Genomic DNA, 24,957 nt, shown 5'->3' on the forward strand with positions numbered 1-24,957 from the left:
AAGAGATTTTTGGTCAGAAGCCAAAGTCATCAAATATTAAGAGTGTGGAGATACATCAAATGTGTTGAAGAAGCCTAAAACTCACTAATTTTAGCACATTTGAATTATTCACATAAATTACTTATACTGAAAAATCCTAAATCTTCAATCTCACACCTAAAAAATCGTATGCTTTGTAACTAATCATTTTCAAAATATACCCTCATAACTCTTGAATTATTCCATTTATAATAAAGCAGATGAACAAAATATTCCCATTTTAAATTTTTCTTTTTTTTACCTCTATTATTTAAGGAGTCAATATTCATGATCAATATATAACTGACAATGTCTTCCTTATTTTAAAAATACAACTAAGTTTTGAATGTAAGAGTAGTCATAGATGCTCCATAGATGGATGTAGATATATATACAAAAAGAATATATCATATATATACATATATATATGAAATTATATCAAAAGGACCTAGAAACAAATACTTTTGCATTTGTCTAAATTTAGACATTGTTTCTAACATTCCTGAGAGATGGCTAAAATTGCAAAAAATCTATGACATTGTCACATTTGAAAAAGGTTGAAAGCGATCCAAATTACACCTTCAAAAATGGCCCTCAATCCCTACAGCATTGACTTTATCCCAATACCATCTAAATTCTAACCTTGTTATTCACCAACATAATCTGGAGCAACCTGCCCTTTTCTTTGTCTACTTTTTATCCTTTAAACTGATGTGCAACTCCAGTTTCCTTTCTCCAGTCCTGACTGCCTTCTTCAACTAGTATTTAGATACTGTCTCAAGCAAAACGATCACGTATAAATAACCTTCTGGTTGAATTCCATCCCTAGAAACTCCTGTCTCCTTGCTGCACTCTGAGAGCAACCCGCGCAGAATGCACCCAAAAGGCCAATCCATGTAAAATCAGGTACTCATTTGTAATTTATCAGATTTTGTACACCGAAAGAACCTCAGCATATACCCAATGGACGGGGTGGGGGAAAACCAGTTACCTACATTGTTCATGTACTCTGAAAGCAGGTCCTGGAGAGCCTGGCGAATGGCATTGCATTCTGCGATAATTCGCTCCCGATGGAAATCCCTCGTGCATGAAGAGTCAGCCAACAGAGCAGCCCCACTGATAATGGCTTCGAGGCGTTTCTCTAGGGATGGTCTTGTTTCCTCCTCAGTCACTGTGAGTGGATCCAAGACAATTAAATTCTAAAGGAAAAACACATTTAGATGGTTAGAACTCCATGATATTCTATTTTTAGGAAAAAATAATTAGTATTTTGTTTTCACATTTGGAATTCATATGTGATGATAAAGACAACTGTGCTTTTACTGCCTCACCCAGTTCATGTACCATTCTATAAAGCAATTATTATTCAGGGCAGTGATAAAAATTGTGAAATTATGAGCATTGATTCTAGTGTCAGCCAAATCTGTATTCAAATCTTGCCCTTCCCATTCACTAATGGTGTGAGCTCACTCAGATGTCTTATGTACTGTAAGCCTCACCTTCCTGATGTGTAAAACTGGAATATTAACATTGTTTATCTCATAAAACTGCTGTAAGAATGATATGAACGCTTAATACAGCGTCTGGCACATATTAACAGTTCTTTACAATTTTCATTTAGCACTTCATTGTTTACAAAATATTTTCACATACATTATCTCATCTTGACAACACTATAAAGAGGTGGGCAGTAAAGATATTGTTAACCACACATTTCAATTGATGGTGAGTGAGGCTGAGACTGTCTTGCCCAAGGTCATTAAGCTATTAAATGGTGAAGCTCAAACAAGTATTAAGGTCTTATAATACCTAATTCAATACTGTTTTCGTTATGCCTCACTGTAAGTCATACGATCTAATTAACCTTAATACTAACGTATCAAAGAGAAGTCTAAATTTTAATTATTCATTTTAAAAGTAAAATTCCATCTTCCTGTTGATTATAACTTCCAGCCATTTCCCACCATTGAAATCTGACATGGTAGTTTTAAGGTTTCCTTTAGATATGTCTTCAGGCAACAGAAGTCAAGATAATCTACAGACTTTGAAGAAAAGGTGGAGAATATGAGGCTCTAAGGATCCTTTCTTAAAATACAGTAAGAGAGGAAGCCTTTCAAGGTTTGAGCATAATGTCATAATTGGAGAACTAGTTAGTATCAAATGAAAGCTCTCTGTAGAACCTTTAACATAAAATGAAATCATATAGTGATCTTCAGAATGTGTGTGCATGTGTGAGTCTTTACACACAAATATACACACTGAAAATCATTGATCTTCAGAGTGCACAATCATATATATTTACATATATAGAGAGGTATATGTATATTGTGTGTGTATATTGTGTATAGATATAATCTTACACTGATGGTTGTACTATATCATATTATGATAAATATTAGGGAATCTAAAGTAGCCAGGATAAAATTTTAAAAGCTACAGCTCTAGGCCAAGTTAGGGACAGAAAATCATTATGGAAAGAAAAATAATATTAAAACAATTATACAAAAAGAAAAAATAGTACTGTGTAATGTTCACATATTATATGATATAATGTAAAATGTAAACTAGAAATAGATCTTATAGAAAATTGTTTAAATATCTTAAAATTATTCAGAAGAATTCTTCCTTTCATGCCTCTATTTCCTTCCTATTTTTCTACTTCTCTACTGAGTATCTCCATTTTTCTCTTTTAGATGGAAACAAATTTTTAAAAAGAAATGAATTTTACAAATGCCAAATTTAACATTTTCTTTATCCAATGCATAATTTTTTTGGTGAGACGATAATCCCAACCATGGGCTTTCCCATCAGACAAGGATTCATTTACATCTAAATATACCTCCTTATTTCATTTGCCATTTTTACCATGTCCTCTTTGGCTCACTAATTTAGTACAAACATTCCACTCCAATTTTCATAACAATAATTGACCAATTAAAACCTTTTTGAAAATGTCCCTCCAATGTGACATCATCATTAAAAAGAGACACTGAGGGCAAGAGAATTTTTCTTTGATTGCTCAAATGCAATTAGTAGATGTAATAGGGACAGTTATCCTGCTTCCAGCATTGTAATGATAGGAAAAGTTGATTAAATTTGCAATCTATACACCTATAAGTATTACAAGAAGAAACTAGTAATTTTAGGTGTTCTGGCTGTGATTTCATGTCAGAAAACATCCTCTATTGTAGGAATAAGTTCATCCCAGTTCCTGCTCTCCACAGCCATTCCCCAAACTATCCTAGCCTTTGGATTTCTACTTGTTTGTTGACTTTTAAGACTTTTAAGACTCAGATTCTTCAAGCTCATCTAAACTCAAACCATTGCCTGCTCTGATGTCTGATGCTCACATGCAGCCTCTTGATTCTGCCTAAATCTAATGTCACCCTATTCATATCCTATAGAAGTTTTCACTAACTTTGTCACTGAGTCAATTAAAAGGTGAGGTTACTTAAATAACTTTAATGTTCTATGAAATATCACTGGATATTTGAGACCTACTGAAATAAAGAATGATCTCTTCTGGACATCAGTGAGATGATGAAATAGGAAGTTCCATATGTCATACCCCTAAAGAAATACCGATTTTAACAATAACAATAATGAGAATACCTTTATGAAAGCCTGGGAAAACAACTGAGAGGTTCCAGTAACCACGTGGAACAAAAACATCAAAGAACAGAAGCACTGAAGAGGATAAGAAGAACAGTTTCATTTTACCCATGTCACCTCTCTCCCAAGGCAACACAGCTCAGACCAAGAGAGACTCACCTTGGCCTGCAACTTCTCCCATTGGGAAAAGCAAAAACAAAGTGAACACTTGGCTCCCCAGCCTTGCGGGAAGGTGTCCAAGAGTCCCATTTCCATCTCTCCACACCCAGAACATTGAGAGGACTGAAGTAGCTAAATAATCTGGGGACAGCAAAGAGTAGAGAAAAAGGGTAGGAGCTCATAGAAACCAGTATACAGATATCAACAACCAGCAGCAGATCCTACTAACTAGATTACAGACTCTAATAAGAGCCCTGACCATGAACCCAGTAGGACCCCCACCTGCAGACCCCATGATTAGCCACTGTGCACCATGCAGTGCTCCATGCAGTCCCCTCTTGTAGCCAACACTCCATGCTCCCCTGCAGACAATGCGTGCGAGCTCCCACAGACAGCACACAGATATTGGCATCCAGCTGAATCTGCTGGATTGCGAAAAGGGGCACAATGCTGAACAAACACTTCAGGGTACTGCCCTAGAGAAAATAAATAGGAGGCTCTCAACACCTGGCCTGGCTTTGTGGGATCAAGAGAAGGCACAGAGTCTAAGACTTCTTCACAGGGAACAAGAGGAATGGAGCAAGTGCGTCCATAGAAAGAATCCAAGAGACTCCCAGTATCTCTGGCAAGGCTGACTCATGAAGACATTTCTCCCTGAACCTAGTCAGTAAAACCTGGAGAAAGTGACTGCTTCTTCAAATGTGAAGATAGGAATACAAGGTTTCAAGGAACATGAAGACTCAAAGAAATATGATATTACCAAAGGAACAAAATAAACTCTAGTAGCTGACCCCAAAGAAATGGAGATTTATTAATTGCCTGAAAAAGAATTCAAAATAATCATCTTAAAGAAGCTCAGTTAGATAAAAAAGAACACAGATAGACAACTCTACAAAATCAGGAAAATAATACCTGAGTAAAATGAGAAGTTTCAGAAAAAGATACCGTAAAAAAGAACCAAACAGAAATCCTGGAGCTGAAGAATATAATGAACGAACTACAAATCCAGTAGACAGACTAAACAACAGACTAGAGCATGCAGAAGAAAAGGTCAGCAAACTCAAGGACAGATCATTTGAAATTATCTAGTCAGAATTACAAAAAGGAAAAACAATTAAAAAGAATTAATAAAGCCTACAGCACTTATGGTGGACTATAGACATATACAAAGCATGCCATCTGATAGCATCAGAATATACATTCTCAAGTATACACAGAACATTCTCCAGGATAGATCATATGTTAAGCCATAAAACTGGTCTTAAATTTAAGACTGAAATCATATCGAGTATCTTTTTCACCCACATGATATGTGCAATAATAATAGGAAGCAATAATAGGAGTAAAATTAGAAAATTCACATATATATTAAAACTAAACAACACATTCCTGAACATCCAATGGATCAAAGAAGAAATCAAAGGAAAATTTTAAAATATCTTGAGACAAATGAAAATAACGTACGAAAACTTACGACATGCTGCAAAAGCAGTTTTAAGAGAAAAGTTAATAGCAATAAATGCCTACATTAAGAAAAAAAGAAAGACCTAAAAAAAAACAACCAAACTTTACACCTCAAGAAACTAGAACTAGAAGAACAAACTAAGCCCAAAGTTAAAGAAGGAAGGAAATAATGAAGATGAAAACAAATAAATGGAATAGAAACTAGAAAAACAATAGAAAAGATCAACAAAAAATTAGTTGGTTTCATGAAAAGATAAACAAAATTGCCAGACCTTTAGCTAGACTAACTAAAAAAAAGAGAGAGAAGACTCAAATAAATATAATTGTAAATGAAACAGGAGACACTACAATTGATTCCACAGAAATACAAAGAATTGTAAGAGACTATGATAAACAATTATGTAGCAACAAATTGGATAACCTAGAAGAAATGTGTAATTCCTAGAAATACACAGGCTACCAAGACTGAATCATGAAGTAATAGAAAATCTGGACAGATCAAGATTGAATCAATAATTTAAAATTTCCCAACAAAGAGAAAAACCAAGATCAGATGTTTCACTAGTGACTTCTACCAAATATATAAGAACTAATATCAATGCTGCTCACACTTTTCCAAAAAATTAAAGAGAAGGAAACATTTTCAGACTCATTTGGAGGCCAGCATTACCCTAATACCAAAGATGCCTGATTTGGATATTTCAAGAAAAGAAAAGTACAGGCCAACATCCCTGACAAATATAGATGCAAAAATCCTCAACAAAATGCTAGCAAATTGAATCAACAGTATATTAAAATGTTCATACAGCATATCCAAGTGGATTTATCCCTGGGATGCAAGAATGGTACTACCTACGCAAATCAATAAATGTGATATACCACATTAACAGAATGAAGGATAAACATCATATTTTCTCAGTAGGTGCTGCAAAAGCATTTAACACAATTCAACATCCTTCATGATAAAAACTCTCAACAAATTAGGTATATAAGGAGTGTATATCATCACCATAAAGGCCATATATGACAAGCCCACCATTAACATCATAGTCAACAGTAAAAAGCTAAAAGCCTTTCCTCTAAGACCAAAACAAGACAAAGATGTCCATTCTTGACATTTTTATTTAACATAGTACTGGAAGTACTAGCCAGAGCAATTGGACAAGAAACAGAAATAAAAGGCATCCAAATTGGAGAGGAAGAAGTAAAATTGTCTCTTTCGGCAGATGACATGATGCTATATATAGAAAACTCTAAAGATACCACCAAAAAACTGTTAGAACTAATAATAAATTCAGTAAAATTGCATGATAAAAATCAACAATATAAAATCAGTTGCATTTCTATATACTAATAATGATTATTCAGTAAATACTTTGGAATAATTTAACCAAGGAGGTCATAGATCTGTATACTGACAACTGTAAAGCATTGATTAAAGAAACTAAAGAATAAACTAAAATAATAAACAAATAAATAAATAGAAGGATATCCCATGTTCATGGATTGGAAGAATTAATATTGTTAAAATGTCAATAAAACCCAAAGCAATCTACCAATTCAATACAATTCCTACCAAAATTCCAAAGGCATTATTCACAGAAGTAGAAAAAACAATCCTACAATTCATACGGAATTACAAAAGACCCCCCAATAGTCAAAACAGTCTTGAGGAAGGAAGACAAAGCTGGAGGCATCACACTTCCTGATTTCAAACTATATTACAAAGCTGTGGTAATAAAAACAGTATGATACTGGCATAAAAGCTGCCACGTAGACCAACATAACAGGAGAGAGAGCCCAAAAATAAACCCATGCTTACTACAGTCAAGGATCTTCAACAATGGTTCCAACAGCACAAAATGGGGAAAGTATAATATCTTTAATAAATGGTGCTGGTAAAACTGGATAATTGCACGCAAATTTACTAAGATCTTATGTTAAGTGTTCTTACCATAAACTATTAATAATAATAATAAAAACAATAATAATAAAGGGAGTCAGAGGAACCTTTGGGTGGTGAAGGCCTTGATAGTGGTGGTGGTTTCACAAGTGTATACTTATGCCCCAAATCATCTAGTTGTATACATTAAACATGACCAGCTTTTTACATATCAATCATACTGCAATAAAGTAGTTTATAAAAAGGAAACAAAGCTCATCTTAATAAAATAATAATCTCTTCTGAACTAGTATAGCAGTGTGTTGAAACACTCTTTCAGTATGTTTTCATGGCATTAACTTCATGAAAGACAAACAACTGGATGCTTTATTTTCAGGATCCCACTCTAATGAATGTAGAACTAGTATAGCAGTGTGTTGAAACACTCTTTCAGTATGTTTTCATGGCATTAACTTCATGAAAGACAAACAACTGGATGCTTTATTTTCAGGATCCCACTCTAATGAATGTAGAACATATTTTCTCTTTTTTCTAGGTTCCGCCCAATATAAACTTACCTCCCTAACTCTTTGATTGCTGACAGGAAAATATTTTTTCAAAAAAGTAAGAGTCCTAACTTCATTATCTTCTATTGGATTGCTGCATTTTAGGAGGCAGTATAGTTAAAGGATTACAAGATCTAGGAGCAGTTAGCATGGGTTTGAATCCTGGCTCATTAGCTATGAGAAAATTTATCTATGTTGTTATCATCCTCCATATTCTCAATTTTATATAACCTCCAATCCACCCACTTTCTACTACTCTGGGGAAACTGAGATGAGACCATCTGGGAAACCTCTCCATTTACTTCTATCTCAATATGCTTTTCCGTCCATTTTTTCTTCTCATCTGTCTTCAAGGAAGATCTCTCCTTCTCCCTCTCCCTTTCCCTCTCTCTCTTTTCCCCCCCAACCACCACTTTCTTTTCAAGGCTAACTTCTCTTTCTGTGCTCTTATCTCAAGCCTTCTTCAGTTATTCCTTTCTTATATTTTGAGTCAATCTTCAGAGCCTACTACGTACCAGATAGTAGGAATGGGTAATAAAATTGAGAGCATCCCTGTTCACTTCACAGGGCTCACAGCCTAGAGGTACTGACAAATATTAACCAAATAATCACATAAATATCACTATTTAACTATAATGTAGATGTGTGATATAAATAAAAAGAATATGAAAGTTTATAAATTAACCAGGCATACCTCTGGGCAATTTGGTGCATAATCAAGATGATTAAAGGCAAAGCAGATGTAAGTTCCAGAGAACTCACAGGATTCTCAGGGAGGGCTTTGGATTTCGACAGAACATGGAATTGAAATTTTGGAGTTAATCTTATCCAGATCTTATTTTATCAGGTCAACTTGAACAGGCATCTGGGTTATAATTATGTGAAACTTAAACCAAGAGGCAGAATACTCTGAAGCCTGAAAACAAACAAAAGGGAAGAGACGGATTCTACCCCTAAAATAATATAGTTAAAGCATCCAATCTGAACATAAAAAGACATCGAAAACTGTCTAAAAGGCAAGGAAAAGGGCTGTTCAATCAGAAAGAGAATATATGCTACATTTATCTATAGAACAGGACTATAGGAAAATCAGATCCTGTGAAAGAATGATAAAGTTGTAAAATCATATGCATACTCATAGGTATTTTAAAATATAAAAGATGTATATGACCCAGGACTGAGAGTGTGATAACCAACCCAAATAATGATACAGGGAATAACTTAATATGTACTAAATCTTTTACTGGAGTAGTTGTAGTTTAAATCATCATTGCTGATCATTTTTTTTCTTTGCCCACTAAAGCCTATCTATCAGGAAAGAACTACAATGTAAGGGTTATTTTATTCAATATGAGTTACCATGAAAGAAAATCCGGTGGCCTTGAGAAACACAGAAATGTTAACTTTTGAGAAGACTGAGATCCTGGCTCTCATGTATTTGGAAGTGAACAATGTAAGGTGAATCTATACAAAATAAGTTGGAAAGATTGTCAGAATACATTGTAGAATAAAAAAAAAGTTGCAGAATGATATGTGCAGTGACATCATATATATTAAAAAAACAAGCATACTATAATACTTGGGATTTTCTCTGAGTACATATAAGTATTTTGGAGCCTAGGAAAAAGTTTAAGAAAACATACCAGTGCCATGACAATTGCTATCTCTGAAAAGAACCGGATTGGAGTGGTGGTCAAATTTTTAATTTTATGATTATAGCCTAATTGTGTATTACTTCTGAAACTTAAAACTAATTTAAAAAAATTAAAATTCTTAAAATTTTAAAAAGAAAATGGCAATTATGAATCAAACACACTATTATTTTGGATTCTAGATATTAATCAACTATTTTGGAATCATAATAGAAAAATATAATGTTTCCATTAATTACCAGAATGAAATATGATATTAAGTTTTCATATTAATTAGCTTGAAGGATTTTAATTTTGTTATGTTGGGTTTCATCATTACAAATGTGTTTGGTTAATACATGTCTTTTAAAAAATAAAGACATGACCTCAAAGTACCAGGGCACTCTTTTTCAGTCAGCTTAGAAGTCAGAACACCTGAGTGTGAATCTTGGCCTTTCACTCACATTAAGAGAGTGATTTAAACTGCCTAAGCCTTTATTTCACCCCTGTAAAGTAGGGAAAATAAAACCTGCACCTTTCATATAGGATTTTATTTAATGTAGCTTTATAACACATTTTAATAAATGGTGGTATAGGTCTCACCTCAGTTTCTTGCTAATATTGTTTTTACCTTTACATGCACTACCATCTATTCCTGATGATCAGTGAATAGAATGCTACAAAGGAAGCTACACTTGCTAAAACAGAATTCTCTATATACCACACAGATATGTATCAGATAGTCATTCATTCCACAAATATTTATTAATCATCTAATACACTTCAGATCCTGAGCAAGGCTTTGGTCATACCTTACCAGGACATGTAGGAAGTTATAAAAAATCATTTAAGCAAGCTGAAGCATAAAACCAACAAGTTGGAAAAAGTTTTCTGTATGTTAATAAACATGATATAATAAACCCTATTCATTCACACACTCTATATGCTGTGATGCGATTGATCCAATTTACATTCAAAACCCTAAAAGTCTTACACCTATTCTCCAAAGTGAAATTGCCTATCAAAAGAGATGTAGCTATGATTATAATCAAGTACCAACATTCTTCACAAAAACACATGCAGTGCTTCAAGTTGGGAGCAGCAGAAATAATAACCACATAGCATAAATAATGTTTCTCAAGCAACTACATTATCAATCTTCAGAGTGAGTGATGAAAATGGAACAAAATTCTCCTTATGATTATCAACAGAAAATGCTATTGACAGAACTCACAGGCTCTCCTTTGTCTGGTATATCTCTTATTTTAATGTTTCCACCTAAATAATCTAAAGAATGGAAGCTTCAGATACTAAAAAAGTAAAGGAAGGCAAAATGTCAGTAATAAACTATAAATTAGCAAGATTATCAATAAATATTACTAGTAAATTATTAAATGAGTGTAACTTACACAAAGTTTACATATTCAGCTATATAAAATCAAAATGTATTTAACTCACATTCTGTTGTATATTAGTTACTAAAACAGAAGACTAGAAAATATTTAAGAAAGTCATTCAACATGCTTATAAAACAAATTAGATATGTACATACTCCCTTAAATATTTTTCTCTAAATTATAGGTATAGAACATTTGAATAGCTCAGTGAGTACTAAGAAGGTAGTTTTACCAGAACACCAATAAAAAATTCTAATTATCTAATTCATTTCACCTGAGGTAGTAACCTTTTCTCCTAGATATATTTCTGTCAGAGTTCAGCAATTCAATCTATGCACAGTACCACATCATGGATTGTTTGCATCAGTTTTTATCTGGTTATATCAAAAATAAAGTAAACTTCAAGAATTCTTCTATTTTCAAAACCTCTGTTTAAAAGAATTTTAACGTAAGCACTTCCAAGAAGATGTCGCTTTCACTGTAATACTGAATATAATATTAAATAAATCTTAGAACATATATTTTTAATTTTATTTTTTTATTATTTTATACAGCAGGTTCTTATTAGTTATCTATTTTATACATATTAGTGTATATATGTCAATACCAATTCATCCCACCACCACCGCCGCCACCCCCCCGCCACGCCCCCGCCACTTTCCCCCTTGGTGTCCATAAGTTTCTTCTCTACATCTGTGTCTCTATTTCGGCCCTGCACACCACTTCACCTATACCATTTTTCTAAATTCCACATATATGCTTTAATAAACAATATTTGTTTTTCTCTTTCTGACTTACTTCACTCTGTAAGACAGTCTCTAGGTCCATCCACGTCTACAGAAGTGACCCAATTTCGTTCCATTTTATGGCTGAGTAACATTTCATTGTATATATGTACCACATCTTCTTGATCCATTCATATGTAGGTGGACATTTAAGTTGTTTCCATGTCCTGGTTATTGTAAATAGTGTTGCAATAAACATTGGGGTGCATGTGTCTTTTTGAATTATGGTTTTCTCTGTGTATATGCCCAGTAATGGGATTGCTGGGTCATATGGTAATTCTACTTTTAGTTTTTTAAGGAACCTCCATAATGTTCTCCATAGTGGTTCTATCAATTTACATTCCCACCAACAGTGCAAGAGGGTTACCTTTTCTCCACACCCTCTACAGCATTTGTTGTTTATAGATTTTCTGATGATGCCCATTCTAAGTGGTGTGAGGTGATACCTCATTGTAGTTTTGATTTGCGTTTCTCTAATAATTAGTGATGTTGAGCACCTTTTCATGTGTCTCTTGGCCACCTGTATGTCTTCTTTGGAGAAATGACTACTAAGGTCTTCTGCCCGTTTTTTGATTGGGCTTTTTGTTTTTTTAATATTGAGTTGTATGCGCTATTTATATATTTCGGAGATTAATCCTTTGTCCATTGATTCATTTGCAAATATTTTCTCCCATTCTGAGGGTTGTCTTTTCGTCTTGTTTATACTTTCCTTTGCTGTGCAAAAGCTTTTAAGTTTCATTAGGTCCCATTTGTTTTTGTTTTTATTTCCAATACTCTAGGAAGTGGGTCAAAAAACATCATGCTGTGATTTATGTCAAAGAGTGTTCTTCCTAAGTTTTCCTCTAAGAGTTTTATAGTGTCTGGACTTATATTTAGGTCCTTAATCCATTCTGAGTTTATTTTTGTGTATGGTGTTAGGGAGTGTTCTAATTTCATTCTTTTTTTTTTTTTAACATCTTTATTGGGGTATAATTGCTTTACAATGGTGTGTTAGTTTCTGCTTTATAAAAAAGTGAATCAGCTATACATATACATATGTTCCCATATCTCTTCCCTCTTGTGTCTCCCTCCCTCCCACCCTCCTTATCCCACCCCTCCAGGCAGTCACAAAGCACTAAGCTGATCTCCCTGTGCTATGCGGCTGCTTCCCACTAGCTATCTACCTTACGTTTGGTAGTGTATATATGTCCATGCCTCTCTCTCGCTTTCTCACAGCTCACACTTCCCCCTCCTCATATCCTCAAGTCCGTTCTCTAGTAGGTCTGTGTCTTTATTCCTGTCTTACCCCTAGGTTCTTCATGACATTTTTTTCTTAAATTCCATATATATGTGTTAGCATACGGTATTTGTCTTTCTCTTTCTGACTTACTTCACTCTGCATGACAGACTCTAGGTCTATCCACCTCATTACAAAAATGTAGCTGTCCAGTTTTCCCAGCACCACTTATTGAAGAGACTGTCTTTTCTCCATTGTATATCCTTGCCTCCTTTGTCAAAGATTAGTTGACCAGAGGTGTGTGGGTTTATCTCCGTTTCTTTCCCCTCAGGATTGCTTTGCCTATTCAGAGTCTTTTGTGTCTCTGTACAAATTTTAAGATTTTTTGTTATAGTTCTGTATAAAATGCCATTGGTAATTTGATAGGAATTGCATTGAATCTGTAGATTGCTTTGGGTACTATAGTCATTTTCACAATGTTGATTCTTCCAGTACAGAACATGGTATATCTCTCCATCTGTCTGTGTCATCTTTGATTTCTTTCATCAGTGTCTTAGAGTTTTCTGAGTACAGGTCTTTTACCTCTTAGGTAGGTTTATTCCTAAGTATTTTCTTTTTGTTTCTATGGTGAATAGGATCGTTTACTTAATTTCTCTTTCTGATCTTTCATTGTTAGTGTATAGGAATGCAAGAGATTTCTGTGCATTAATTTTGTATCCTGCAAACTTACCAAATTCATTGATTAGCTCTAGTAGTTTTCTGGTGGCATCTTTAGGATTATCTATGTATAGTATCATGTCATCTGCAAGCAGTGACAGTTTTACTTCTTCTTTTCCAATTTCACTTTTCTTTTTCTTCTCTGATTGCCGTGGCTAGGACTTCCAAAACTATGTTAAATAAGAGTGACAAGAGTGGACATGCTTCTCTTGCTCCTGATCTTAGAGGAAAAGGTTTCAATTTTTCACCATTGAGAATGCTGTTTGCTGTGGGTTTGTCATATATGGCCTTTATTATGTTGAGGTAGGTTCCCTCTATGCCCACTTTCTGGAGAGTTTTTATCATAAATGGGTGTTGAATTTTGTCAAAAGCTTTTTCTGCATCTATTGAGATGACCCTACGGTTTTTATTCTTCAACTTCTTAATATGGTGTATCACATTGATTGATTGGCGTATATTGAAGAATCCTTGCATCCCTGGGATAAATCCCACTTGATCATGGTGTATGACCCTTTTAATGGGTTGTTGGATTCTGTTTGCTAGTATTTTGTTGAGGATTTTTGCATCTATATTCATCTGTAATATTGGTCTACAATTTTCTTTTTTTGTGGTATCTTTCTCTAGTTCTGGTATCAGGGTGATACTGGCCTCGTAAAATGAGTTTAGGAGTGTTCCTTCCTCTGCAATATTTTGGAAGAGTTTGAGAAGGATGGGTGTTAGCTCTTCTCTAAATGTTTGACAGAATTCACCTATGAAGCTATCTGGTCCCGGACTTTTGTTTGTTGGAAGATTTTTAATCACAGTTTCAATCTCAGTACATGTGACTGGTCTGTTTATATTTTCTATTTCTTCCTGGTTCAGTCTTGGAAGGTTATACCTTTCTAAAAATTAGTCCATTTCTTCCTGGTTGCCCATTTTATTGGCATAGAGCTGCTTGTAGTAGTCTCTTATGATGCTTTGTATTTCTGCGGTGTCTGTTGTAACTTCTTTTTCATTTCTAATTTTATGAATTTGAGTCCTCTCCCTCTTTTTCCTGATGAGTCTGGCTAATGGTTTATCAATTTTGTTTATCATCTCAAAGCACCAGCTTTTAGTTTTATTTATCTTTGCTATTGTTTTTGTTTTTGTTTCTATTTCATTTGTTTCTGCTCTAATCTTTATGATTTCTTTCCTTCTACTAACTTTGGGTTTTGTTTGTTCTTCTTTCTCTAGTTCCTTTAGGTGTAAGGTTAGATTGTTTATTTGAGATTTTTCTTGTTTCTTGAGGTAGGATTGTATTGCTATAAATTTCTCTCTTAGAACTGCTTTTGCTGCATGCCACAGGTTTTGGATCGTCGTGTTTTTGTTGTCATTTGTCTCTAGGTATTTTTTGATGTCCTCTTTGATTTCTTCAGTGATCTCTTGGTTATTTAGTAATGTATTATTTACCCTCCATGTATTTGTGTTTTTTACATTTTTTTTACCTGTAATTTATTTCTAATCTAGATAGCGTTGTGGTCAGAAAAGACGCTTGATATGATTTCAATTTTCTTAAATTTACCGAGGCTTGGTTTGTGACCCAAGCTGTGATTTTTTCCCTGGAGAATGTTCCATGTGTGCTTGAGAAGAAAGTGTAATCTGTTTTCGGATGGAATGTCCTATAAATATCAATTCAATCTATCTGATCTATTGTGTCATTTAAAGCTTGCGTTTCATTATTAATTTTCTATCTGGATGATCTTTCCATTAGTGTAAGTGAGGTGTTAAAGTCCCCCACCAGTACTGTGTTACTGTCGATTTCCTCTTTTATAGCTGTTAGCATTTGCCTTATGTATTGAGTTGCTCCTATGTTGGGTGCATATATATTTATAATTGTTATATCTTCTTCTTGGATTGATCCCTTGATCATTATGTAGTGTCCTTCCTTGTCTCTTGTAACATTCTTTTTGTTAAAGTCTATTTTATCTGATATGAGGATTGCTACTCCAGCTTTCTTTTGATTTCCATTGGCATGGAATATCTTCTTCCATCCCCTCACTTTCACTCTGTATGAGTCCCTAGGTCTGAAGTAGGTCTCTTGCAGACAGCATATATATGGGTCTTGTTTTTGTATCTATTCAGTGAGCCTGTGTCTTTTGGTTGGAGTATTTAATCCATTCACATTTAAGGTAATTATTAATATGTATTTTCCTATTACCATTTTCTTAATTGTTTTGTGTTTGCTTTTTAGGTCTTTTTCTTCTCTTGTATTTCCCACTTAGAGAAGTTCCTTTAGCATCTGTTGTAGACCTGGTTTGGTGGTGCTGAATTCTCTTAGCTTTTGCTTGTCTGTAAAGCTTTTGATTTCTCTGTCGAATCTGAATGAGATCCTTGCTGGGTAGAGTAATCTTAGTTGTAGGTTTTTCCCTTTCATCACTTTAAGTATATCATGTCACTGCCTTCTGCCTTGTAGAGTTTCTGCTGAGAAATCAGCTGTTAACCTTATGGGAGTTCCTGTGTATGTTATTTGTCATTTTTCCCTTTTTGCCTTCAGTAATTTTTCTTTGTCTTTAATTATTGTCAGTTTGATTACTATGTGTCTCAGCGTGCCTCTCCTTCAGTTTATCCTGCCTGACACCCTCTGCACTTCCTGGACTTCGTTGGCTATTTCCTTTCCCATGTTAGGGAAGTTTTTGACTATAATCTCTTCAAATATTTTCTGGGTCCTTTCTCTCTCTCTTCTCCTTCTGGGACCCCTGTAATGCGAATGTTGGTGTGTTTATTGTTGTCCCAGAGGTCTCTTAGGCTGTCTTCATGTCTTTTCATTCTTTTTTCTTCATTCTGTTCTTCAGCAGTGAATTCCACCATTCTGTTTTCCAAGTCACTTATCCGTTCTTCTGCCTCACTTATTCTGCTATTGATTCCTTGTAGTGTACTTTTCATTTCAGTTATTGTATTGTTCATCTCTGTTTGTTTGTACTTTAATTCTTCTAGGTCTTTGGTAAACATTTCTTGCATCTTCTCGATCTTTGCCTCCATTCTTTTTCTGAGGTCCTGGATCATGTTCACTATCATTATTCTGAATTCTTTTTCTGGAAGGTTGCCTATCTCCACTTTAGTTGTTTTTCTGGGGTTTTGTTTTGTCCCTTCATCTGGTACATAGTCCTCCGCCTTTTCATTTTGTCTCTCTTTCTGTGAATGTGGATTTTGTTCCACAGGCTGCAGGATTGTAGTTATTGCTTCTACTGTCTGCCCTCTGGTGGATGAGGCTATCTAAGAGGCTTGTGGAAGTTTCCTGATAGGAGGGACTGGTGGTGGGTAGAGCTGGGGATTGCTCTGGTGTGCAGCGCTCAGTAAAACTTTAATTCGCTTGTCTGCTGATAGGTGGGGCTGAGTTCCCTCCCTGTTGGTTGTTTGGCCTGAGGCAACGCAGAACTGGCGCCTACAGGCCCTTTGGTGGGGCTAATGGAGGACTCCAGGAGGGCTCACACCAAGGAGTACTTCCCTGAACTCCTGCTGCCAGTGCCCTTGTCCTCATGGTGAGCCACAGCCACCCCCCACCTCTGCAGGAGACCCTCCAACACTAGAAGGTAGGTCTTGTTCAGTCTCCTATGGGGTCACTGCTCCTTCCCCTGGGTCCCAATGTGCACATTATTTTGTGTGTGACCTCCAAGAGTCGAGTCTCTGTTTCCCCCAGTCCTGTCGAAGTCCTGCAATCAAATCCCACTAGCTTTCAAAGTCTGATTCTCTAGGAATTCCTCCTCCCATTGCCAGATCCCCAGGTTGGGAAGCCTGACGTGGGGCTCAGAACCTTCACTCCAGTAGATGGACATCTGTGGTATAACTGTTCTCCAGTTTGTAAGTCACCCACCCACCAGTATTGGGATTTGATTTTATTGTGACTGCACCCCTCCTACCATCTCAATGCAGCCTCTCCTTTGTCTTTGGATGTGGGGTATCTTTCTTGTGAGTTCTAGTGTCTTCCTGTTGATGACTGTTCAGCAGTTAGTTGTGATTCCAGTGTTCTCGCAAAAGGCCATGAGCACATGTCCTTCTACTCTACCATCTTGAACCGATCTCTTAGTATATATTCTTAACAGAATATTGCTGACTAAGGCAACATATTTTAATGAAGGAGAAAGTTAAGTCTTTGTTATTGATTATCTATTTGGAAATATGTGTTTACATGTTTGTTTTATCTCTACTCATAGTCTGTTTTTAAACCATGTGTAAATAGAAGATCCTAAAAATATATAAGCAATGATGATTACCTTATTCTGTCTACATTGAACATACAGACAATACAGATAATTTTTATATACAATAATGTCACGAAAAATATTACAGATGCTCCAAAATTTTTAAGTAGTGTTAATTCTTCTTAATTGTCTCAGTAATGTCATGTGTTTCCTACCTTCTAGGTCCAAATTGATTGCAAACCTAATTGAATATAAACCTGTAAAATTTAAACAAACATTTGAATAGTTCCTACCATGTCCAAGGTTTATGCCAGCTATTATGTCTGTGGAGTTCTCCCAGAAAGCAATTCATCAACAAAGGAGAGAAAAGGTACAGAGGGGGCAACTGAAAAAAATAAATAATCCCATTTGTGCTCTATTTGATTCCACCTTCCATTTCTGTCTATAATTATATCCTTTGGGAGAAATAACAGATTAAGTACAAGCTCTAGATTCATGAGTGGACTGTGCATAGTAGAGCACAGAAAAAAGAGTAGCCAGTGTGGCACAGTCATACCAAGTAACTGTAAGACTCTAAAAGTCATGTCTGCCCTAAAATCCCTTGGAAAAGGAGGAGGGAAAACATGACTGCTAGGTGGTAACAATTTCTCAATAACAGCATCCTCCAGATGCTCTTGGTGTGGTCCCTAACTCCTTCCTCATGTTCTCTAGAGCCACAGTATTTAAAAATTGTGGAGATAATATTCTGAATATTTTTAAACTACAATTAAAGATGTTCTTGTCATGAAAAACGTTAAGAATTGGCCTTTGTGCCTCAAGTTGAATATATAGTTAAATAGAAATTAACTCAAATATTTCTAAATAATTTTCTAGTTAACTATGGCTAGGGAAAAAAATAATTTGCTTGAGTCATTGTGTTTGAAAATCTATATTTAGAATGTATTAACCTATAAGATAACCAAAATTATCATTTTGGATTCTCCATAAAGCCTGCGGTCTTGATAAGAAATTGGGATAAAATTGTATTCACACCAAAGTACACTCTAGAGTGCTGTCCAAAACAACTTTTTGTGATGATGAAAATTTTCTGTATCTACAATGGCCAATACAGTAGCCACCTGCTACATACAGCTATTAAACACTTAAAATGTGGCTAGCACAACTGAGGAACTGAATTTTTAATTTTATTTAATTGTGATTGGCTTAATTTTAAATTCACATAGCTACATCTGACAAACGGCTAGTATATTGAACAACACAGCTCTAGAAATTGCTTTTCATTTTATTTTTCATGATGTGAAATTCTTTTGTTATGATATCTTGTTAGCTGGATTTCACTAGATAAAAGGTAGTGATGACTCCCATGTAGCAGGTTGAAGAGATCGATACCTCTGTACTATCATTTGCTGCTTAGAAAACCTCCCTTACAATATAGAACCACCATTGGTGCCTATTATCTACACTAAAAGTGGTTGATTGATTGTGATTAAAAGCACTGTTTCCCTAAACTGGCAGGTATCTTTGGAGAAAGCACTGGGAGAGGACAGAATTTTAAGCTGTTGTATGTCATCAAGGTTTTAGTTTATCAGGTCTTTTCCCTTATGACTAGTTAAAAATAAGTTAGTTAAAATAAAAGAAAAAGAGGCAGCTGAAGAGAATATGCATCACAGTGTGGAGGGGCATGAAGCAAGTCTTAGGTGGCTAGGATACAGACACTGGGTATCAGTGGGAAAAGAGGGAACAGATACTCTGAGAAAAAAGAATTCTGACAGGAAGGATGGGAAGGACCACCAAAGATGATGTTCACCTATTCCACAGTTTAATCCATGATGCTTCATTTTATAGCCTTCTCTTGTTTAATTCAAGACAGATATTGCTGGTGCTGTTCATTATAGGGTATGGATGTATAACGAGAAACATCAGTTCCTGGCTTAACGTCTTTTCCAAGTTAAGAAAACATATAGAAAAATCAACTGATTTTGCACTTACTTCTGTTCAGATCTTTTTGCTTTACTAGATACATAATGAAATTTTCAAAAGTTGGTCAGAAAAATGTTAAAACAAGATCATTCCTTCTGCTATTCTTTGCTCTTTTAGAGATTTTACCAAAGGCTTTATGTTTTCCTTAAGTGCTTAATAAATCTGATTTAGGTATTTAATTCTCTTAATAAACAAGAACATGTGAGATACAAGGAGGAGGAGAGAAGGACAAAGAGAGGGGAGGGATATGCAAATAAGGCAAAGGAGGAGGGAAAGAGAGGAAAGATGAAAGGGAAGTTGAGGAGGGACTGAGAGGAATGGAGGGAGGGAAGGAGGATAGAGGAAAGCAGAGGAAATGAGAAGAAAGAAACTGAAGGAATAGAAGCAGTTTGCTAAAACCTCCTGCGTCATGCACATTGGCAGTAATGAAACCAACCAGCTACTGTGTTTAATTATTCAGCAGAACATTTAGGTGATAAGAGAATGATTACAAAAGTTCTTAACAATTCAGCCCCCCAAATCCAGCTTTCATCATTATAAAACACTCTAAAAGGCTACTGGTTTTTATATTATTATAAACTGCAGGTGTCCAGTATGTCCCTTTCTGAATGTTACAATATTCTCATAGCTTTGGTAAATAGGATGCAGAACAACATTAAAAATAAAATTAATGTTAAAAGAATGCATCTACATATCCAAACTATTTTTCAATTAGATATTGATTTTATGCAGTGTGATATGCTATTATAGAGCATAAACTATATACTTTAAATTTAGCAATAAATAACGCCATGAAGAAAAATTTCATCATTGGACTCTATTTCAGACTTTTCTAATCAGAGAGCCATAATACACTAGTTTACCATTATGACTGCCAAGCAAAATTGAAGTAAGGACTCTTTCTCCCTAAAAGTAATTGAATATGAAGGTCAAAAGCAGTGCTTGGAAGGATCATCTTATCTAGAGAGAGACTAGCAGGGGTACATATCAAGATAACTAATGGGAAAGAAGTATCAGGTGCCAATGAAAACTAATTTAGGTAAGGATGTCAGGGTTATTTTTCTGTAGTCTGGATGAGAAATTATTAAATTTAGAGAGTTTTCAGTTTAACTTAATTGTGACTATGCCTGCTAGTTCCATATTTGAAGATCTGGCAGGGAAAAAAGTGTGTGGAAATTTCAAAATATCCTCAGTGATTACGAGTCAACAGGAAATGGAAACTCTTACAATTGATGAAAAGAGGAGACCACCCAACATTTCAAATTAAGGAGTCTCTCAAAGTAAGGCGATTGCTCCCCCAAAAGAGCACAAAGATCCTTCAGTGCCAGGATCCTTTGTTGTTAGAACATCTACATTAGCACTGAATGTGATTCTCCCTCTAAACGTAAGTGGTTCCAAGGAGGCTCTCTGGTAAATTGTAGTCTGTTTGCTAGAGGTAAGGTGACCCCTTCTCCAAATCCACTTATACTGAGGATCAGTAAGTGGGGGTCGACAGCAGGTCAAAATTCTCATGCCTTCCCCAGCTCACGCCACTCTTGCTGTTTCATGACCCTAAAGATGCCCACAGGTCATGTACCAGATAGAAAATGATTCTCAATCTATTGCCCTTTCCTCATTAATCTCCCCAAGCCCGAAACAGTCATGTATACACTTTTCATTCACCTTTTCAATAAAACTGTAACATTAACACCACACACATTACATCTTCGTACAACTATTTAAGCCCTATATTTAAATTAGAAATATGCAAGCTTAGAAATTCTCCAGTATTAGAAAATGTCAAATAAAACAGACTATTCTCACTACCTTCAGTATGATGCGTCACAGTAGGATATGCCTCATCTGTTTTACATCAAGATGTCAATTGACCTCAACTGATGCTCCCTCAGTCTCTGGACCTGATGGCTGAATCTATTTATTACACTGCCTCATCTATCACCAGAATTCCAACTCTACTTCTGGCCTCCCTCCCTCTCTGTAAGGCTGACTCCATATACTAGCCCAACAGTCACATAACTGAGTAATGTAAGAAGAAAAATATGGTCAGACTCATTCCAGGCATTGAAGAAGCCACTATGCCTATTAGAGACAGCATGGTTTCCATATGGAACAAATAAGAATAATCTGCCACCCACAAAGCAGCTACCCTTCTTCAAAACTCATGGCCACTGGCAGGCTGCTTAACAAATATAACCTCTGGCAGCTGCATGACAGATCCATGCATCTGCACTTGTATACATTTCCACAGGCTGTTTTCCCATCTGCAGGATATGACATATGCCAGTTGACTGGCTTATTGCAGGCTTAGAGAAGAGCCAGAGAGAGTGTTGGAAGGCACCTCATGTCTATTCATTGCTTTTCATTTTTTCCCTTTGCTCTGGGGCTTTTGGTCTTTCCTCTTTTGGATCCTGCCTGCTAAATTATTTATTTAACTTCAAGTGGTCATTTGTGGCTAACAAAGCTAAGATTTTCTGAACATGTAACTTGCACTGAGTCCAAACTGCTTAAATGCCAGTAATCAACCTAAATCAGCAGACTTCACTTTAACTGCAATTCTATCTTGGATTTCACATGTTAAAAGTGAGCTGAGATCAGGTACAGTAATGGGAACTAAACAGGGTACAAGTTAATCTGAAAGTAACCAAGGGATTTATGTAGGACCAGTTACATAATTTGGGGCAGGGCAGTGGGGGGCTCAATGCAAAATGAAAATGCAGGGCCCTTTGTTCAAAATGTATTCAGAATTTCAAGACGGCAACTTCAGATAATTAAAATAAATGTGAGATACTTCCAAACACGGGGCCCTGTGTAACTGCACAGGTTGTACAACCATGAAGACAGCCCCAGATTTGTGGAAGAAAACATGAGCTATTTTGCCATTTCTTTCAAACATTAAGCTACTTATAAAAACTAATATGTTGGCAATATTTTCTTCACAATCAATAGTATTTTCAACAAAAGTTTCTGTTTAGATTTTACAATGGCTGTTTTTTTCTTTTCAACTGTTCTAAGAAAACAAACTTTGAAATTCTACTCATAGCATAAAGTGTAATGAGGTTTCAAAATGTAATTGCCTGCCACCTCTCTTGCCTTTCCAAATCTACTATAAATACTAAAATGTGCAAAGAAAGCTTATAAATGATAGATCCTATGGCCGGATTTAGGCAACCCTAAATCTGAAACTTAGCAGTGAACACCTGCCACTAACAAAAGCTATAGGCGCCAAAGTCTAGGAACAACGTGGCCACTGTACAACGTTCTCTGTAATAAAGCAGTAATCAACATCCTGAGGAGGAAAGCACGGAGCTCTACTATGACCCACATCACTAACCAAATTTTATCAAACTGTGTCCTAAAAACAAAGAACTCTAAAATTTTCCACCCTTCATACTTTTATTAGAGTAAAAACAGATTTCTATAAATTAAAGCTGGAATTCACAATATCAAACACCAGTAAAATTATATTTTATGAAATTTTTTAAAGGTAAGGGTAGATTAGTAACTGAGGCTACCTCACATTTCTTGATCTCAGCTTATTCTCAGGATATCTCTCAAATAAGCACCAATCCATTTTGAGCAAAGTGCTTTGTCCAACAGATTGACCATGTTAGAAAGTTTGCTACATTTAGCAGAAACAAAGTGACCATAATTGATCACTTTACATGGTAAACATAACAATCCAAAGGCTTTGTGATAATCTGGTTACTAATTGTATCTATGGCTATATGAAGAGGGAACCATGGACATCTCTACTTAAATAAAGCTAGAGGCTAGCGAACCTTCTGGACTTGGAATAATTTTAACTAATATTCTTTAAGAAATAGTTATAGAAATGGTAACTTGTTTATTTCAGTTCACATACCATATTTACATGTGTTCAAATGATTCCCCCTCATAAGACTAACTCCAAAATATATATATCTGAATACTCAGAAGCTTGTAATAATTTATTTTTCGCTATCTCCCTTGCTTCCTATCAGATCTTCCTTCTCCCAATTCAGTTCATCCTTCTATTGAGGGTATTATGCCACCATTCTTCCAAGCATAGGTCTGTCTGATATCTAAGCCATCTTGGGCCATTTTCGTTTCTCACCCTTTAAAGTCACTACAACTGTCAATTCTTCCTTCTTTATAGCTATCCCTTCCCTTTCCATTTCAACTGCCCTCGTTTTAATCCTTATTATCTCTTACTGGAAATGTTAAAAAAACCTCTTGATTCTTCTTGCCTCCAAATATCGAGCCCTACAAAATAATCTGCACATCACAACTGATTAATCTTCCCACAAAATCTATTTGATTTTCTCCCTCCCTAATCAAATATTCCTCACTTAATAAAGTCCAAATTTGTTAGCTTGATATTCAGTATGGTTCCTCTAAATTTAGTTTCAAAACCAGATTGTCTACCATTCTCCTGCTGTAGACTCTATAGCATAGTGCTTAAAAGCATGGGCTGGGAACTCCAATTTCATTATTGCAGAAAAGAAGCAGTATTAGCCCTCTCTTTAAAAGAGGAAAATATGAACTTAGGAATATGATTCCCCTAAGAAGGAAACAAGCTTTTATTAAAAAAAAAAATTAAAGCAAATCTCTTAGAGCCAAAAGCACTTTCTCCCCCAGATATGTACTATGAAATGTGTTAATCACTGCTAATAAGAAAGCGAATTTATAAGCTCTGAAACTAAAGTACATTGATTTACTGATTAATCAAACTGATATGGCAGTCCCAAATAAGACTAACCTTAATTTCATTTTGCTGTTCATCCTTAATGGTGTGTTCCTGTGAGGAGTTTTTCTGCCAGTCCACATAAATAGATTCTCTTGCTGGAAAACCGTCTTATAAAGAGTCCTCATACATCCGCCCAAATTGCAAATCTTTATGTTTATTCAGGCATTGAAGTCTTGTTTACAGGCAATCATTGTTTTACTCTGATGCTTTTATAAAATGAAGATCTCCAAAAAGAGTCATAAAATTGACTTTCTGAAAAGTCTGTTTCTGATAAGTTTTAAATCATACCACTGAACTGGTTAAGAAATTACAAAACTCTAATGGAAAACCTGACAACTTCATCCAGATCAACAGGAATTACATGGGACTGAATGAATTGATAAATATGATTTATAATTTATGACTTTTTCTGAAATATACTGGCTTTCAATTTTTGTTTTCCAGAAAAACCTTTCATCTTACACTATAACCTATAACACGTTGATAAAGTACACCTTTGTAAACAAAGATGAAACATTTATCTTTTTCTCTCTACCTGATCCTTCCAGAATTTGGCTTTTCCAGCTGGCTCACCTGTGAACTTGGTGGCTTATTGCAATCAGATTACAACCAGTTATACTAATCATTGTTTTAATATGTTCTTTCTT

At 35.4% G+C, this 24,957-nt stretch overlaps 1 protein-coding gene across 2 annotated transcripts in view; it reads right to left on the bottom strand.

Moving 5' to 3' along the window:
- CTNNA3 (catenin alpha 3) overlaps window positions 1-24,957 on the bottom strand; it is a 1,596,010-nt gene that overhangs the window by 1,157,635 nt on the left and 413,418 nt on the right. For both annotated transcript variants that reach the window (XM_029245645.1, XM_029245646.1), the window contains exon 7: window positions 1,014-1,217. In XM_029245645.1, the coding sequence (XP_029101478.1) occupies window positions 1,014-1,217 (204 nt within the window). The remainder of the gene's footprint in view (window positions 1-1,013; window positions 1,218-24,957) is intronic.

Source organism: Monodon monoceros, unplaced genomic scaffold, assembly GCF_005190385.1.
Source record: "Monodon monoceros isolate NGI ecotype Baffin Bay Population unplaced genomic scaffold, NGI_Narwhal_1 Super_Scaffold_4, whole genome shotgun sequence".
In the NCBI taxonomy this organism is placed as follows: Eukaryota; Metazoa; Chordata; class Mammalia; order Artiodactyla; family Monodontidae; genus Monodon; species Monodon monoceros.